Below are 19,284 nucleotides of genomic sequence, written 5' to 3' on the forward strand. Positions count from 1 at the left end.
GGAGCAAAGCCCCAGAGCTGAAAGGAACCTTAGATGTTATCTAGGCCGTCTTCCTCGTGTAAGGAAATTCCTCGTGATAAGGAAATTGAGGCTAAATGGCTTCTCCAAGATTACAAGGATAAATGGATTCTCCAAGATGGTGCTAAGCAATGCTGCCTTGAACTTGGAGTCCTATGACTCCATGTTCAGTGGTGGGTTCTGACACACATCCTCTGACTCACTTCCCTCTTCCCTCCTTTATTCCTTTCTTCCTTCTCTCTGTCGTTCTCTCCTTCCTCCTTCCCTCCCTCCACTCTCTCTCCTTTTCTCTTTCTTCATCCTTCTCTCCTTCCTTCCTTCTCCTTTCTCTCACTTCCTTCCTTTCATCCTCTTTAGCAGAGAAGTGTCTTCTAGAAACAGTAGCCAAATTGAAAAAGCCTTTTCTACAAACTAACCTTCCAGGATATAGTCCATGACTTCCTTCTTGAGAAAATTTTGATTAGGAAGACAGATTGTAGTAGTATGAACGTTGAAAATTGGTTGAGATGATCACAGATTATACCTCTAGGGACTTGCCAAGATAGGGTCTTAATCACATTCATACTTGGTGAGTCATTAATAAGCTAGAACTTTGAGGTCTCACCTACCTAAGCCATCATTCGTGTAAGTTAATTAAGGCAGAAAAATAGTGACATTGTTTAAGAAAAATTTTAAAAGGCTTAGCCTCTGTAAAGAGCCACATCCAACTATGACAAGTCCTTGAACTCTGAAAAGAATGTTATGTAGATGAGGCTGGATGGGAGATGAGGAGATTGGAAGGGGTAGGTAGGAAAAATGGCAATTGGAGCTCACCCTAAATCCAGGACAGAGGGAGACTGGATGTTGAATTCTTGTAATTCTTCAAGAGAGGAGTAGGAACTAACATAAGAGGTGCCCAAAGTAGAAAAAATGCAGCTTAAATTGGTAGACTGCTACCCAGGTTCCAGACTCCTCTGAGTAGACCTTTGTAAAATCTCCTCATTTGGCACTTCAAGCCTCAAGCTGCCTCCACATTTACACAGTGCTTTGCAAATAGGAGGTGCTTAATTCAGTCAAACACATGCCTACTATGAACCCAGCACTGAGGAGGGAGAGAGGGAGGGAGGGAGGGAGGGAGGAAGGAAGGAAGGGAGGGAAAGAAAGAAAGAAGGAAGGAAGGAAGGAAGGAAGGAAGGAAGGAAGGAAGGAAGGAAGGAAGGAAGGAAGGAAGGAAGGAAGGAAGGAAGGAAGGAATAGAAAGGGGAGGGAAAAGAAGATATAAAGGTAGTTAACTACATCACATACCCTGCTTTCAAGATACTTATAGTATACTTATATTTATAGGATTGCAGGCCTGGAGGAAGATAGGTGCAAAAATAACTATGATATAATACAGAATATAAATGAAAATGGAAAAGTCCTGGAAAAGTGCTGTGAAAAATTTGAGGGGAGAAATTAAATCAGCCATCCCTTGGCTTTGAATCCACTTTCCCAAAGTTTTCTGTTCTCTTTAGCGGAAAATTGGGAACAGGGACAAACTTTAGCATCCCTTCAGTCCTAGTTTTGCCTGCCCTCCTTGCTCTCAGTGTTCCACCTCCTTTTCCATGCTGCCTCATTCTGCTCTCTTACTGCCTGGGGCTTCTTTTTGTGATGGCCTAACCAGATCTAGATTTTCTTAATCACAGCTAACAATCAAAACACATTTTCTGTATTTCTTTCCTTTAGGTCCCTGTTAGGTGACTACCTGACTTCTCTGTTAAACCCATTTATTTTCAAATGTTGATACTGATACTAGGTTAATGTACTACAGATGAATTTTTAACATTTCATTCAAAAGAGTGGGTAAGGGGTGGCATTAGAGGTTTTAGGCATTCTAATAGGGCCAGGAGGAGAGATTTGGGGTGGGGGGGGAGAACATGGAGGCTTTTTTAGAACCTCTTCCTTAAGTAGTTGCTTTCTCCACTTCAAGGGAAAATCAAAAAAAAAAAAAATCTTGGAAAAGATTTGAGAGTATCAAAGGTTTGCTCATCTCCCCACACCCAAGGGTTTGTGAGGCTATATTAAGTTTTACAAAAAAACCTTAAAAGCTTGTGTAAAATAATTACTTTATTATTCACTTACCAGATGCAAGAATAATATAAGTTAACCAAATGTCAGGTTCATGTGACTGTGATTTACTAGCTTTTGTTGACCAATGAATCACTTCTGACTCTACTTAGCTCATTCCAGGAGCTGGTGTCCAAACATGTTGTTCAACCTGAGTATCCCGTTAACAGAATAAGCTAGATTGTTATGACTATCAACAAAAGAGGGTTAAAGATCTATTTAGCAACTTTTTCCTTGTGTGATCATTGAATTTGAGGTTAGAGAATCCAAAAAGCATTCTATATCCCATCAAGTAACAAAATGGTGTGTTCCCAGGCATGAAGCACAGCGTGCCTCCAGGTCTCTCTGCCAGTCATTTCTTCATCAGCTCAAATGAATCACACGCACATCGGCATGCATTGCTATTGTTTCTTTTTTTCCCCCTTGAAACTATGCAGAACATTGATTCCCTCATTCCCTTTTCAATTGTAGCAGCAAGCACCCCAAGCGTCCTCAGGGTGGCTGCCCATACAGGTTCTTAGATCTGCTTTGTTAAAGGAAAGCAACTCAAAATGGGTTAACAAGCTTACTTTAATCAGTCAGACATATATCGTTTACCTTGTTCAGGGGAAAAGGTCAGCACCCCGAACTTCAAAGTACACAGACAGAATTATCACAACAGAAACAGATCTAGTAGACAGACTTCAAACTGTCCAGCCATTACATCCATACCCAATCAACATCAGGGCTTATATAGCCTTCTCCTGGCTCAAAGAATGTAACAACCTTCTGGACCCACTGGCCAATCAAGAAGTATCTACTGAAAAACAAGCCTCCCACCCCAGGCTCCAGGTGCATTTTAGCCTAGGGGCAGGGAAGATCTTTAAATTTGCATTTCCATTTTACATCAATCTACCTTGCCTTCCACACCTCTCCTATGCCCCCTTTCTCAGCATGTGTTGTTAATATATATGTATGTATACATATGTCTCACAACTACCACTTAATGAATTGAAAGCTCGTGGGAGGCAGGATTTATGTCATTACTCATTTTAACCCCACTGTCTGACAACAGTGCATTGTAGGTACTTTAAAAAGTCAGTTCAATTGCATGAAAGCCTTTACTCCAAATGACTTGTGAAAGATGGTGTAATTCTAGGAATCAGAAGGGGAGTCTAGTTCAGTTGTCTGGGCACATGGTAGATGTTCAGTAACTTCATCAGTCCACAAGACGTTTATTGAGTGCCTACTCTCTATGTAGCTTGCAAAGAGCTTATAGCCTAGTTGGGAAGATAAAAACAGACTCATATACATGAGAAATTATATAAAAATACAATGCATTGTAGGACAAAGTACCAAGTGAATGATGGGCTTGGGGAGACATTAATGACAACACAACCAGATGAATTTCCTGGGCCTTCTACGAGGATGCCTTTTGTACTCTGGAATCAATCACTGGTAATCAATATGCCCTTCACTAGCTTTTGGTAGCTGCATTTTCTATTGATGCAACCAGAATGCTTGATCTATTAAATTTCACCTTTAGTGGTGAAAGAAAGAGGCTTCTAAGAGCAATGCCCCACCTTTTTCCTACAGCTATTCTAAGATATATGGAAGCAGCTACTTTCATGCTAAAGGCAAATTCATGCAGTGCTTTCCTCTCCCCACAACAGCTTGCTAAACTGAGAGAGAAAATTAATTCACTCAGTTCCTGTAATATTTTTGCTGCAAAGCCCTCATGAGTGCCTGGATACCTAGATAGATAAATTATATGTAAGCAGATAGATCATTTATTTATTAAGTGCTTATGATATGCTAGTCAGTGTGCTAAACTTTAGGAATACAAACACAAGCAAGCTAGATCATCTCTACCTTAAAAGGGCTTGCATTCTAATGGGGGAAGGCAACACATTAAGAGGTAAGATGGGGATGGAGAGGTACCTCTGCCAGGAGGGGGGAGGCAGCCACCGTGGGTGTCAAGAAGGTCCTGAGGATGACTAGAGTCAGGTCAGAAGCAATCATGGATCACTTCATACGGGGAGGAAATGTGTTTCTTTGTGACATATGAAGGTGCCCTCATTCCATTTCTTCTCTCAAGTTTTTTTATTTTTCCCATCACAGATGTTTTGTTTTTGCTTTTATTTTAGACCTAGAAGGTTTTGACTCTGTAGTATCATCTACCGAGAAGCTCAGTCATCCAACGACAAGCAGACCAAAAGCCACTGGTAGACGGCCTCCATCCCAGTCTCTCACATCTGTAAGTGTCTCCTAATCATAACTGCCCCTTCTTCTTTGCCTAGAAAATCAGAGATGATCTAAGATGCCTCATTGGAGATGTAGGGGTTTATCTGAGGCAGATTATGATGGGTTAACTAAACACAAATGAAACATGTTGAATCAGATAGTTTTCTGTGTATGATTTTTTTGGACTTTTTAATGTGTATCTGTGTGAAAAAAAAGAGTGTTACAGTCCCCTTTCCTGTCTGCCCTCTCCAGACCACATACTCCCATTTCCTTCACAGGAATATCATCAGAATGAAATAAATGATCAGTAATAAGAGGAGCTAGAAGGAGCCTTAGAGGCCCTCTTGTCCAAACGCTGTAACACACATATGCATGCATATACATGTACGCATGCACACACACACACACACCACCACCACCACCACCACCACCACCACCACCATTGTCATAATCTATACCAGTTTTACTGATGAGGAAGCTGAGACCCAGAGAGGTCAGAACCATAAAGCCTAGTACAAGGATTCTTAACCTAGGGCTGTAACCTTTTTTTTTTTTAATTTTGGTAACTGCATTTCAAATAATCATTTCAATAATTGGTTTCCTTAGTAATCCTACCTATTTCATACATTTAAAAACATTATTCTGAGAAAGGGTCTATAGGTTTTACCAGACTGCCAAGGGCGTCTATGATATAAAAAAGGTAAAGAACCCCTGGCCTAGAGAAGCATGGTTCTAGAACCTCTAGAACCATACTACCATTAAACTATTTACCCATACCTAGGGAGAAAATCTATAAGTAGTATGTAAGACAATTATTTATGTCTTATATTGGTGAGTGACTTTGAGTTGGAAGGCATGTATATATATATATATATATATATATATATATATGCTTATAGAATCACAGGTTTAGAACTTGAAGAAATCAAAGAAGCCATCTAGTACAATTCTCATTTTACAGATGAGGAAACTGAGGTTCAGGGAAACAAAGTGACTTCCTGAAGGAAAGTATAGATTGAAAATGGAAGAACTGGGATTTGAACTTAGACTCTCCCTCCCTCCCTTCCTCTCCCTCTCCCCCTCCCTCTCCATCTCCCTCCCTCCTTTACCCTTCCTCTCCCTCTCCCTTTCCCTTCCTTTTCCTCTCCCTCCCTCTTCCTCTTTCTCTCCTCCCTCCCCCTCTCTCTCCCTCTCCCTCCCACTCCCTCCGTGTCCCTCTCTCCCTCCCCCTCCTTCTTTCTTTCTCCCCCCCCCCTCCCCCCCCCTCCCTCCCCCTCTCCCTCTTCCTCCATCTCTCTCTCCCTCCCTCCCTCTGTCCCTCCCTCCCTCTGTCTCTCTCTCTCTCTCTGTCTCTCTCTCTCTCTGTCTCTCTCGATGATTATGTATCTATCTCTCCAAATTAGGCCTCATAGGGTCATCATGGATAAACCATGGAACTCTGTATATGCCTGTTTCCTTAGCTATAAATGGGGATATTATAGCACTTACCTCATAGGATTGTTGTGAGCAAACCTTAAAACATAAAATAAATATGCTATTAATGAATAAATCCAAAATGATTGTTCTATAGTGGCAAAATGTCCACATCTGTCATACTGAAAGAAATTTAAGGTTAGGGAGTAAGCAGGGTATAGTCAGAGCACCCCAGTTCAGATACCACATGCTTTCTGCTTATGTGACTTTGAGCAAATTCATTATCCTGTCTGGGCCTCAGTTTTCCCTATTTTTATGAGGGGGCTGGACTAGATGGATGGCCTCTGAGGGCCTTTCCAGGTCTGAATATGAATATTGAATTAGATGAGTCCACCATTATGATGGGAAAGATCCTCTTCTCTCATGAGCAAGGAGATGGTTCTCTCCTCAGGTGACATGTCTAAGATATAGTCCTCTTTGGGGGTACTTCAGAACCTTAAGAATGTAGAGAAACTGGATAAATTTCAAAGCAAAGCATCAGAAATAACAGGTAGAATTGGAATAATTCACAGAAGCAACATCCTTTAGCTAGTTTAGATAAGAGACATTTTGGGGGGCCCTGGAATAGAAGACCTGGGTTATTGTCCCTGGTTTTGCTATGTGACCTAAGCCTTGCTTTGCTCATCTGGTAAATGGAGATAAGCCCAGCCTCACAGAGGCCATGGTGAGCATCAGATGGAAGACCTTCCCTGACACATGCGTGATACTAACAAGACTTTCTTACCTTTCTCTGTGCCTTCCCTAGTCTTCCCTTTCAAGTCCTGATTTCTTTGACTCTCCAAGCCCAGAAGAAGATAAAGAGGAGCACACTTCCCTTGCACACAGAGGAACAGACGTGTCCAAGAAGACGGCAAAGACTGTTACCATCTCACAGGTAGGGGGTACGAGCCCTTGTGACTCACCCGTAAGTGTGTTCAAGGACTCTGAAGACACAAATTGGGGTGAGGAGCAAATGCTGGAGATGCTCAAGTAGCATCGACTGGTTTAATCATCAATGCAGAGAAGACCTCAGTGGAACGTTATTGATCCCCTGGGAGCTTTACTCATAATAAGTAGGTGCCAGCTGTTCAGCGTTCCTGAGATTTCTAAGCTCAGTCATTTGTTTTCCACACAATTTCCTCCTGTCCCCCTTTCTTAGCCTCAAAAACTACAATCTAGCAGCTCCTAGAATAAATACAAAACATGCTGTGCCTTCCTTTTGCTTCTTTCCCAAGAGGCCAGAAAATCCCTTGTACACAAATACTTGTCAGATCATGAGATATTTTTGGAAAGGTCTGCCTTTAAATTAATGTAAGGGGCTTTCCTGGGAGGCAGCTTGGGCTAATGATGGATAGAGAGCTGACCTCAGTCATGAATTCCTTGGTTTAGGGCTTGCCTCTGATATGTACGAGCTGTGTGACCATGGGCAATTAGCCTCACCACTCAATGTCCTCAGATATCATACCTATGGATTTCAGAGAATTTGCTCATCTGCATTGGGAGGGGGAGTTTCCTCATAGATAACTAACTCCAATTTCTGATCAGTAAAATCACAGATATGGGCAAAAAAAAAAAGGAAGGCAGACTATTAAAAGAAAATGGAACTAATATTCCCATAATAGGAAAGAGTGATATATGTGAGGGTGGATTTTAAGTGTTTTAAGTTTTAGGTGGATTTTAAGCCTTTTATTTCAGTGGTCCTTCTTTAAAATACCCATTTTCTAAGATGGTGTGAGCTATTTAAAACAACTGGTCTCTAAGAAACAAGGGAAACCAGATGTAGCCCCTTGTGAATGACCAGTAGGGTATGTGTATGACTAATATGACCTTACAGCACCCATCCCCTCCCTACCACCACCTGCTCTTTGGTCTAGTGACACTGGCCTCCTGGCTGTTCCTCATACAGATCACTCCATAATGTGATGTTCCATCTCTTGGCTCTGGGTATTTTAACTTGCTGTTTCTCATGCCTGCAGTGCTCACCCTCCTCTCCTCTGCCTCCTGGCTTCCTTGGCTTCGTGACTAAAGTCCATTCTTCTCCAAGAAGCATCTCTTGGTCTTCCTTAATTGTTGTGCCTTCCTTCTGTTGATTATTTCCTCTTTCTCCTTTACATAGCTTGTTTATACATAGCGTATTGCATATTTTCTCCCCCATTATACCATGAGCTCCTCGAGAGCAGGGCCTGTCTTTTGCCATTCTTTGTCTCCCCAGTGCTTAGCATAGGGCCTGGCATATGGCAAACTCTTTTTTTTTTTTTAAAGCAATTGGGGTTAAGTAACTTGCTCAAGGTTACATGGCCAGTTATTTCTGGGTGTGGTGCTGAGTATCTGAGCCCAGATTTGATCCAGGTCATCCCGACACTGGAGCCGGTGCTCTTACTCACTGAGCCACCTGGCCACCCCTAAGCTATTGGGGATATGGCAAACTCTTAATGAATGTTTGTTGACTGACTGACTGACTAGAGAGCATGCAGGGTTAGGGAACCTGCAGCCTCCTGGCCACATGTGGCCTTCTAGGCCCTTGGGTGCAGCCTTTTGACTGATTCCAAGTCTTACAGAACAAATCTTACCATAACAAATTATCAAAGGGATTTGTTCTGTGAAGTTTGGATTCAGTCAAAGGGCCACACTAGAGGGCCACATATGGCATCACAGATTCAGGTTCCCACCTGAGTTTAATCTTCTAATCATTTTGGCACTCCTGGGAACACGAAGCAAGATAAAAGTAAAATGTCTCTTAAAAAAGAATCAGGACCTAAAGGTTGCTATCTACTAAATGAATTAAAAATTTAATTATGCCTTTGATCCAGCAATACCACTTCTAGGTCTGTATCCCAAAGAGATCATACAAATGGGGAAAGGACCTATCTGTATAAAAATATTTATAGTAGCTCTTTTTGTGGTGGCCAAGAACTAGAAATCAAGGTGATACCCATCAACTGGAGAATGGCTAAACAAGTTGTGGTATATGAATATTATGGAATACTATTGCGCTATAAGAAATGAGGAGCAGACGGAATTCATAATATCCTGAAGAGACTTATATGATCTGATGCTGAGGGGAGCAGAACCAGGAGAACACTGTACACAATTACAGACATATCATATCTGTGATGACTAGCTTTGATAGACTTGGCTTTTCTCAGAAATGCAAGGTATAAAACAGCTCCAAAAGACTCATGATGGAAAGGTATATCCACATCCAGAGAAAGAACTACAGAGTCTGAATGCAGATCGAAGCAAACTACCTGCTCTCTCTCTCTCTTTTTTCTTTTGTTCTTTCTCGTGGTTCATTCCATTGGTTATAATTCTTCTTTACAACTTGACTATTGCGAAAAAATGTTTAATATGAAGGTATATGTAGAGACTATATCAGATTGCATGTGATCTTGGGGGGGATGGGGAGGAGAGGGAAGGGGAGAAAATTTTAGAACTCAAAAACTTGGAGAATTGAATGTTGTAAACTAAAAATAAATACTTTTTAAAGGAAAAGGAGAAATTTAATTATGAGCATGCATGTTGAGGCATTTTTGAGAGGAATGAAAAGGAAATGAACATTTCTAAGGGATTTTCCTTTTTTGCATTTTCCAGTATTGTGGTATCTAATGCAATATACATTATCCTGAAAATAATAGTCATTTAGCGTTTACTCTGCCAAGTGCTGGGGATACAAAGAAAGGTAAAGATGCTCCCTGCTTTTGAGGAGCTCACATGCTAATCGGGGAAACAACATGGGAAGACAACACTGTACAGGATAGACTATATACTAATGCAAGCTAATACAAGCAGGCAGGTGTTAAGATTACTAGAGTCTAGTGGTGGCTAGGTGGCACAGTGAATAGAGCACCGGCCCTGGTAGTCAGGAGGACCTGAGTTCAAATCTAGCCCCAGACACTTAACACAAAAAGCTAGTCATGTGACCTTGGGCAATTCACTTAATCCCAATTGCCCTACCTTTCCCCCTCAAAAAAGCCAAAAAAAAAAAAAATTAGTAGAGTCTGGGAAAGGCTTCGTGCCAGAAGTAGGCCTTTAGATGGGACTTGAAGGAAGCCTTGGAAGCTGGGAGGCAGGCAGAGATGGGGAAAGAGAACCTTTCAGGCATGGGGGTGCAGCCAGGGGAAATGCTTGCAAGCAAAAGATGAAGTATTGTTTTTAAGGTACAGCAAGAAACTGACTGCCCCTGGATTGCCGGGTACATCTTAAAAATATGGAATGCTTTGCAAATTTGCATGTCAGACAGATGAGGAGGCTTGCAATTTATAAAAAATACCATCTCAAGGTTCCTTTAAGTAATAAATCTAATAGAGGATTCATTTTCCTCATCCCACCCACCAAATTATCTATTATGTACAGCGAGGTAAGCCTGTGCTTCTGTAGCTTTCAGGTGTGCCTTTGGTGACATCTAGTGGTAGAACTGGCTTTCCATTTTTCTTATGGGATGACTGTGGGATGCTTTTACTATGTGCCTCTGAAAAGGTGAGAGGGTTGAATAAAGGACAGTTCAGTTGGAAAAGGGCAGCTATGACTGTTTACTCACAGACCTCAGGGTGGAATCTCATCACTGAATTTCGTTTTCTTGGTTTCTGATAGGTATCCGACAATAAAGCCTCCTTGCCTCTAAAGCCTGGAGCGATGGCTGCTGTTGGGAGCAGCACACAGACACCACTCTCTTCCTCCTCCTCCTCCTCCCTTCACTCATCGTCTTTGGGAACAAGTCACAGGTCAAATTCCCCTTCTCTGTTCAGCATCGAAGGAAAGCCAAAGACTGAGCAGTTGAGCTATGGTCAGTCAGCAGTGGAAGAACTTAGGACACAAGTGAAAGAGTTGAGGACCATCATTGAAACAATGAAGGACCAGCAAAAGTGAGTGTTCCAGGCTCTCCTAATTCTTCTTTTCAGGGGTTTGTTTTTAATCTTGGAGTTTTTTTCCTCCCTAGAAACTAAAGCCTTAGGTTTCCAATCAGCCAGAACTCAGATAAGGTACAAGAACACAAAATGGCTGGTGGCTTGGTATATCCCAAAACTCTGACACATTTTCAAGACCCACCAGACTGTCTTTGAATGGGAGTAGAAGGAGGCATCCATGCTTGACAAGTACAGATACTGGAATATGAACAGGGGCATATATATATATATATATATATATATATATATGTATATGTAGGTAGGTATAAGAAAAACATGTAAGATGAAAACATGTACACACACAAAAAAATAATTGCACATATGTCTGAGTCCTGTTATTTATAGGTTGCTAAACCTGCCCCCAAAATGTTTTTATTGATCTTACCAAAGGAGTGCTCATGATAGCCCTCCTTAACTATGTGTATAATGTGAATCTGCTACTGCATTGTCTCTAACTCCCTGGTTTTAGTCTTTATGTCCTTAGAATTTGTATTGGATGTAGGTTATTTTGGTTCTGTTCTCTTTGCTCTGCATCACTTCTCTTTCTCTGACTTCTTCATGTTCATTTTTTCTCTTGACCCAATAATAGTCTATTATCTGTTCTGCCATTCCTCAGTTAATGGATTCATGATTTTCTATTCTTCTCAACCATACTACTAGAAATATTTATGTTATAGGTAGGGATTACCCTATTCCCCATTTTAATGCCATTGAAGTATAGTCCTAGTGGTGAAAATTTATGATAATGAGTGAAAAAGCATGCACATTTTTGTAATTCTCATTGTGTAATTTCATATTCTCCTCAAAGACTGTGTGCCTGGTTTTACCATATTTGTGCCAGCATTGATTTAATTTTGTCAATTTTGTTTTCTTTGACAACTTGAAAGGAAATAGAAACTCAGGCTGATTTTAATTACTGTTTGTGATTATGAAAGATATAGACTATTGTTAGGAGGTTTTGGATAGTTGGATTTATTTTTCCAGAGATCACCTATTTGTGTCCTTTGACCCCTTATCAAATTAAACAATGACTCTTAGTCTAATAATACTCTTACTCATACAAATACCCATATTTTGACATACTTAATAAGGGACTATATGATGATTAATGAAATGTCCCCAATATAACTTTTTTAAATTAAAAATCTATGAGAAGAAAAGATGTAGCTGGGAAAAGACTTATACCTTTCCAAATAAACATGATATTTTAATTAATGTTTAAACAGAAATTTGGTAAATATGTTGTTATCAAAGGTACATTACAAGGATATGTAGGAAGTCACTCTTGGGTATATATCATTTAAACTTAGCCAAGGTAAATAAAATGTATCATTTCTTTGTAAATATTTAGGGAGAATTTAAAACGTTCCACAGCAAAAGAAATATTTCAGTTTAAACAGTCCAGACTCTTTTAAAAAATCCCATTTCTTTTTCATTTTCAGAAGAGAAATTAAGCAATTATTGTCTGAATTGGATGAAGAAAAGAAAATTCGTCTTCGATTACAGGTGTGTCAGCACTTTCTGTGGGTGGACTTTAGGGACATCTTTGGGGGAGTAAAAAGAACTGGGAGCCAGGTAATCCCAGTTCTAATTACAACTGCTGCTTGTGTGATCTTGAGCAAACCACTTAACTTCTTTCAGGCTGTTTTCTTTGTCTGTAAAATGAGGGGGTCAGACTAGGTGATTTCTCAGGTCCCTTTCAGATCAAAAGTTCTTTGCATTTGGACAAATACTAGTCTCAGAATTTTTGTTTGAAAAGGTATGTTCTTTCTCTCTAAACTAGAAAATGTCTTCTTTTACTGATGCCAATTAATTTTTTAAAGATTAATATAGGATTATAGAATTCCTTCTTTGGAAATTAATAAATCTTGGAAGAAGCTGACTTAGAAGAAGCAACAAAACACTCCCCAAAACTCTGGTGCCTCATTTGCAATTCATTCTAGTGACATTTTAGATTCCTGCTCTGTAAAGAATGCTCCCCAGTTGTGGGGCATGGTGGCATAAACATAAGCCTGTAATCCTTGACTGGTGGATTGTTGAAGGTTGGAAGTTCCCAGCTTTAGTGGGCTAAAGTCAACTGTGTCCACACTATGTCTGGTCCCAGCCCCTGGGGTGTCTAAGGAGAGAAGTGAGCCTGCCTGGGTTGGAAATGGAGTGGGTCAAAGCTCCTGTGCCAGTCAGTAGCATTTGGCCCTAAGCAGCCATGGCACTGCCTGCCTAGGATAATGAGACTTGGCCAGGAAAAAAAAAATTTTGTTTAATGTACAGTTTCAGTTGATGTTCTTAGAGATACTGCAACGAAGTGTCACATTGGGAAATCCCTATTATAGCCTGGTAGTTTCTGTCACTGTGGTTTTTGGGACCCCAAAAGTGTATGTCTATCAATGCTTAAAGTTCTTTATCCTTTGCTGTGTTAGGCCAGGTTTTTTCAGCTCTTCCAGGAATAAGCATTTTTGCTGCCCTCTCCTGGTGAACTCTGAAAATCATAAAAAAATAAACAGCAGAAAACATGAGGAAATTCTAAGAGAAAGATGCAAACTCTTCATTAACTTTGATTTATTAAATTTTTTTTTTTTGCTTTTTGGAGGGCAGTTGGGGTTAAGTGACTTGCCCAAGGTCACACGGCTAGTTTTTGTGTTAAGTGTCTGAGGCCGGATTTGAACTCAAGTCCTCCTGACTCCAGGGCCGGTGCTCTATTTACCGCGCCACCAAGCCAACCCCATAAACTTTGATTTAAATGGGCTTTCTGGTAGGTGCTAGAAACAAGGATAATCTAAAAATGACGGGGAAACTAGTGGGCAAAATGTCTGGGAAGTTAAACCACCAACAGCCACTGCTAAGTGGTCTTATGTTGCAGTACCTCCTACATGGGCTGCTATGTGGCACCAGAGTGCCAGGCCTGGAGTCGGTAGTATCTGCTGTGTTCCAGCACTGGGCTAAACCCTGGGGATACAGTGAGAGTGGGGGAAAGGGTCTCTGCCTTCAGTGAACTCACAGTCTAATAGGGGAGACAATATGCAAACATCCATGTACAAATTATACATATATAAGATAAATTGGAGATAATCACCCGAGGCAAGGCACTACCAGTCTTAAGGGGGGAGTCAGAGGATATGAGACAGCAAGGGGGCACAGGAGATTGAGCACCGACCCTGGAGTTGGGAAGACCTGAGTTCAAATCTGGTATCAGATGCTTAGGAGCTATGTGAGAGTGACTTAACTTCTGTCTTCCTCAGCTTTCTCATCTATCAAATGGGGATAATCCCAGAGTTCTTGTGAGGATAAAATGAGAGAATCAAGTCAGCTGGGTGGCACAGTAGATAGAATGCTGAACCTAGGGTCAGGAAGATTTAAATTCAAATCTGGGGGGCGGCTAGGTGGTGCAGTGAACAAAGCACTGGCCCTGGATTTCAAACCTGGCCTCAGACACTTAACACAAAAACTAGCTGTGTGACCTTGGGCAAGTCACTTAACCCCAATTGCCCTGTATTTCCCCACCAAAAAGCAAAAAAAAAAAAAGTTTAAAATTCAAATCTGACCTCAGCTGCTTAGTAGTTGTGTGACCTTGGGCTAGTCATTTCACCTCCCATCTGCCTCATATGTCAAATGAGGATAATAGTAGCACCTATCTCCCAGGGTTGTTGTGAGGATCAAATCAAAATGTATTTTTAAGGTGCTTTTCAAGCTTTCAAACAAGTATATTGTAATTACTATTACTATTATATATGTATCCCAATATATTATGTATACTATTTTTATTTAATAGTATTAATTTATAGTTGTTCAGTTGTTTCACTCTTTCCAACTCTTTGATCTCATTTGAGGTTTTCTGGGCAAAGATACAGGAGTGGTTTGTCATTTTCTTCTCCAGCTCATTTTACAGATGAGGAAACTGAGGCAGACAGGGTTAAGTGAATTGCCCAGGGTCACACAACTACTAAATGTCTGAGGCCTGGATTTGATCTCAGGTCTTCCAGACTTTAGGCCTGGCACGCTATGAACTGCTCCACCTACTTGCCCCAATGGTATATCTGTCTGTCTGTCTATCTATCTATCTATAGATAGATTTTATATATATACATATATGGATATACATAGCAATATGTAATATATGCCATATATACTTACATTAGTATATATTGTTATTATTTAGAAAAGGCTTCTTGCAGAAGGTGACCTTTGTAGTTTCACGTAATTAATTTGGTTCCCTTTTTTTTGTAGATGGAAGTTAATGATATAAAGAAGGTTCTTCAATCAAAGTGAGTCCCTGATAGATGAAATGTTACATTATTCATCATGATTCTGAGACTCAGATTTCTGCCCCAGCCAAAATAACTTTGTGCCAAATGATTTAAGGTTTGCCTCAACATTTCCCTGTTTAGCACAAAATGTTTTGAATAGCACAACACAAAACTCCATCCGAGAGGAAGGACCTCCCCCTGTGCTGTGGATGTGACTTAAAACTGGGTGGATTGTGCTAACAGCTTCTCTACTTCAAGACCACAAGTGAAATGAAAACTCAGGCAGTTTAGTCCATAGTGGTACTATTTTGATGATATTTTCCATAAATAAAATGTATTTCAGATTATTGGTTTACAAGCTTTATAATTTTATGATTTTTTAATCGTCTTTTGTCACAAATTTCTATAATGTTTGTACTACATATAGTTAGGAATGAATGTTTATTGTTCTTTTTGCTTTGGATAGAAAACAGCCTAATTTTAATTTTTGTCTTATAGTTTAGGATTCTCTTACATATGCAATTTTATGCCCCCAAACAAACTATCACCTTGGAGAGAAATTTTAGCTTATGTATAATATTGTATTTAAAAAAAAAAAGGATAATCTGGTCTTTGTAATGATCTGTGCCTTCTTTTCACCACCCTCTTGGTTGGAGCTATTTTGATCCAACTACCATGATTATAACCTATTACTTAAGTCCACAAGAGGCCCTTCTCTTAATAGATAGCTCCTCTCAAAGTAGCCAAAGGTCCCTGGAGGTGACTATGTGGTTGAGAGTGCTATGTCTTACCAGCTGTGTCTTTTTAAGCTGTCCTGGGTTTGGGTTGTTCAAGAAACCAGAAAATTCATCTCTGCTTGTTTTTTCATTAGCCAAATTAAACTCCTGCCTCCTTTCCTTGCACCTTTTGAGTGAACAGAATATGCATTGCTAAAGCAAAAATAAATAAAAGGAAAAACGCAAATAAAAACAAGGGGAAAAAAGTTGTATTTTTTCATGCACAAGGTTCTCTGTTGTGTGTCGTCATTTAAACTGCATTTCTGTATTGCCTCTTGCCTTTGCACCCTTGTAAATCCTGCATATAGTTTGAATGGAATTGGGGAAGGGAGGGGAGGAGGGTATGTATAATTACATTGTAGCAGCTGTTAGATCTTTCCTGCTTTTATGGGATTCTTTTTTTTCCCCCTTTAAAAGAAAAACTAATGTTACTTTGTCTGCTTTATCTGTATAGTGGATGAACTGTTTGGCTCCAGAAAATGCCTCTCTTTCCTCATGCTTAATGATAATTGAAAATAAGGGTCTGCATTGCAAAAATATCTATATCTATAGATATATACATGCATATGTGTGTATATACATATATGTATGTGTGTACATGTGTATTTGGGGAGGGGGTCTCAATTGCCTTGAAATTAAATGCTGCTTTGTCTTTTTCCTGAGTTTTATATGGAAACTACTAAATATTGATAGATTTGCACAATCACAAAGAGTGAGAATTGACAGTACTTTACAAAACTCCCCCATCATTTAATTATTGATCATGTAAATCGTTACAAGTAGATCTATCTTGCTTTTTTCCTCCTTGCCTCCCTTCCTTCATCCTTCCTTCACATAAATATCGATTGGTGCTCACCCATTTTGACATTTTGCTTCCTGTAGAGGACTTCCTTGTATGCCTAGCATTCCACCCCCATCAAAGTCCCTATTAATATAGTTTCATGTATGTCCATCTCTAGGATCATCTAAATAGCTCTGAGGAATGGCCCAAACCCTCCCTCTCATAGGTCCGTGAGGATATGATTCTTAAAGAATTTTAAAAGTTAATTGCTAATTTCTGCAAAGGCTTTTGCTGCCTGTTATATAGAAACAGAGCGTAGGAGGTTAGGAAGGTGACATTGGTTGAAAGAGGGAGAAAGAGAGGGGGAAGATACACTGAATTATATGTTCCTTCACACACTTTTGCAATCCTTTGTAGCACCCACCCATGACTGAATAGCTGCTGTTCACTCTTTACAAAACGAACCTCACTTGACATGTAAGGAAAAGCTTAGAAGTGTCACTTTGGCAAAAATTTCTCTGCATTCAGCATGGACTGACCAGGCATCTATGGAAACTTTTTTTTTTTGCTTCATTTTATAACATTGTATTTAGGAGTGTTAAGTATTGTGCTTTGTAAAGAAGATTATTAAAATGAGATTTTGTGAAATTATTTTTGTTCAAAGTTTTAATGGTTCAAAAGGAATGTTTTTGGGGTGAATGTAGGCCAGAGGTGGGGAACACGGCCCTTTGATTGAATCCAAACTTCACAGAACAAATGGATTCAGTCAAAGGGCTGTCCTTGAGGACCTAGAGGGCCACATGTAGCCTCCAGGTCACAGGTTCCCCAAGGCCGATATAGGCTATTTATCTTCACTCAACATTTTATTATTTTAATAGAATATGATTTTGGAGGCATATACTCTTACCCTCTCTCCTTCCTTGTGAACTCAAGTGATTCATTAAAACCTGTGCATATGAAAATCTATTTTTAGACATTTTTATTTTTATATTCAGAGATAAAAGGCAGATGAGCTATGAATTCTTTGTTATATAGTCATAATTATTATTTCAAGAATTGTATAAAGTTACTTTCACTGAGACACAGTCTAATAATAGGTACATTGGAATATATGATTATTTTTTCTATAGTGACAACCAGTCTTAATCATTTGATTCTCATCTTATGGCACTGAGGGTGGGCTCTTGTTTGTTTCTTTTCATAACCAACTTCTTTATGAGAAAACCACATACTGTGTGTACTTTGATTCTGAGTGTTGTCAAAATTTGTACAAAAATAGCTCTTAAGTTACAAATTCAAAGCCCTTTGGTATATTCTTCTGGCATCACTGAAATAACTTTCACATTCAATTTTGTCTGGCCGGTTATTTAAAAGTTATTTAACACTTATTTAAAAGTTGAGTTGTTTCAGCATCAAGAACACCCTTTGAAAAGCTTTCCATTTGAATGGGTGCAAATGAGGACTGAGAAGAAGCAGCTGATCTCATGAAGGAGGAACTTAGAGCTTTTTCTGAGTTCCAGGCACACAGCAGGTAAGTCTGAGGGCCAGGATGGAGTTCAGGGATGCCCACAAATCCCAGGGCCAACCAAGCCTGTAAGAGGAGATACTGCCATCTCTTGGCCATAATTAGATCCAAGAAAAGAAAATGTGCTTCCAGGATTACCTGTCTATCAGGGTGACTGGCCTCTTTGCCAGTGTAGATTACAATCCTTCTATGCCTTTGTTAGATCACCTTCATGAGTTTTTGTGGACAAAAAAAAATTAACCCCTTAGTGTTCTGTCTTCTGGAGAAGAGCCTCTTGGAACTTGTCTACTCTGGTACTTAGACAACAGACAGAGAACCCTTCACCAAACCTATACACTAAGTTTTTCTACCTTGGTGAGACCAGCCAGAGTTTTCACTCTAATAGTCTTTGAAAACCATGATGGGGCAGCATTGAGTAGGGCCTTAATAAGGTTTTACTTTGACTATTAATAATAAAAAACAAAGTTCCAATCCATGGACTTGTGAAAAAGTTAGCCCACTAATCAAACACATTATAAATCTTCCAAGGAAATAATCATTATCCTACCATTTCAATAATATTTCTCCAAAATGGGTTCAATGGATAGATTTCTGGGGGACCATGAACTTGAATAGGAAAAAATATATTTTTATTTTCATTAACATCTTAACTGAATTAACTTGGTCTTTCCTTCAACTAGGAATGTAGGCAACAACATTATGAAAAGGGGATCCATAAGCTTTATCAGTCTGCCAAGAGAGTCTGTGGTACCCACAAAAAGGGTGGAAGAAGTTGGGCTCTTAAAAAAAAAATAAAAACTTAGAACAGACTAAATGAGTAATATGATGTATTCTGTCCCTCAATATCAGAGAATGACTAATGAATTAATAATTAATTAAATTGACTACATGTATGCAAGTAGAGAGTAGTGTAGGAAGAAGGAAGTGGTTGTAGCCATATGGGATTAATTAGGGAAGGCTTCCTGGAAAAGTTGAGTTTTGCATGAAAGTACATGAATTCACAGAAAGATTAGATTCAGTCAAGAGATTTAGCTAGTGGGGGATAAGCTTTGCATTGGGAATAGAAAAGTTCATTGAAGGGGCGGCCAGGTGGCTCAGCGAGTAAGAGCACTGGCTCCAGTGTCAGGATGACCTGGATCAAATCTGGGCTCAGACACTTAGCACCACTTTGTAGCAGCAAGCACCCCAAGCATCCCTAGGGTTTGCTGCCAACACAGGTTCTTGGATCTACTTTGATAAAGGAAAGCAACTCAAAATGGGTTAACAAGCTTACTTTAAT

General features: G+C 39.8%; 1 protein-coding gene across 10 annotated transcripts in view; it reads left to right on the forward strand.

Moving 5' to 3' along the window:
• The window catches only part of SH3KBP1 (SH3 domain containing kinase binding protein 1), a 472,618-nt gene extending 455,487 nt beyond the window's left edge, over window positions 1-17,131 (forward strand). For all 10 annotated transcript variants that reach the window (XM_069063466.1, XM_069063459.1, XM_069063456.1 and 7 more), the window contains 5 exons: window positions 4,230-4,339; window positions 6,545-6,673; window positions 10,369-10,640; window positions 12,125-12,188; window positions 14,904-17,131. In XM_069063466.1, coding sequence (XP_068919567.1) covers window positions 4,230-4,339; window positions 6,545-6,673; window positions 10,369-10,640; window positions 12,125-12,188; window positions 14,904-14,945 — 617 coding nt within the window. In that variant the 3' untranslated portion in view covers window positions 14,946-17,131. The remainder of the gene's footprint in view (window positions 1-4,229; window positions 4,340-6,544; window positions 6,674-10,368; window positions 10,641-12,124; window positions 12,189-14,903) is intronic.
• Window positions 17,132-19,284: the final 2,153 nt, after the last annotated feature.

Source organism: Petaurus breviceps, unplaced genomic scaffold, assembly GCF_028583685.1.
Source record: "Petaurus breviceps papuanus isolate PSGF00001 unplaced genomic scaffold, PetGlider_PUasm1.0 90574, whole genome shotgun sequence".
Taxonomy (NCBI): Eukaryota; Metazoa; Chordata; class Mammalia; order Diprotodontia; family Petauridae; genus Petaurus; species Petaurus breviceps.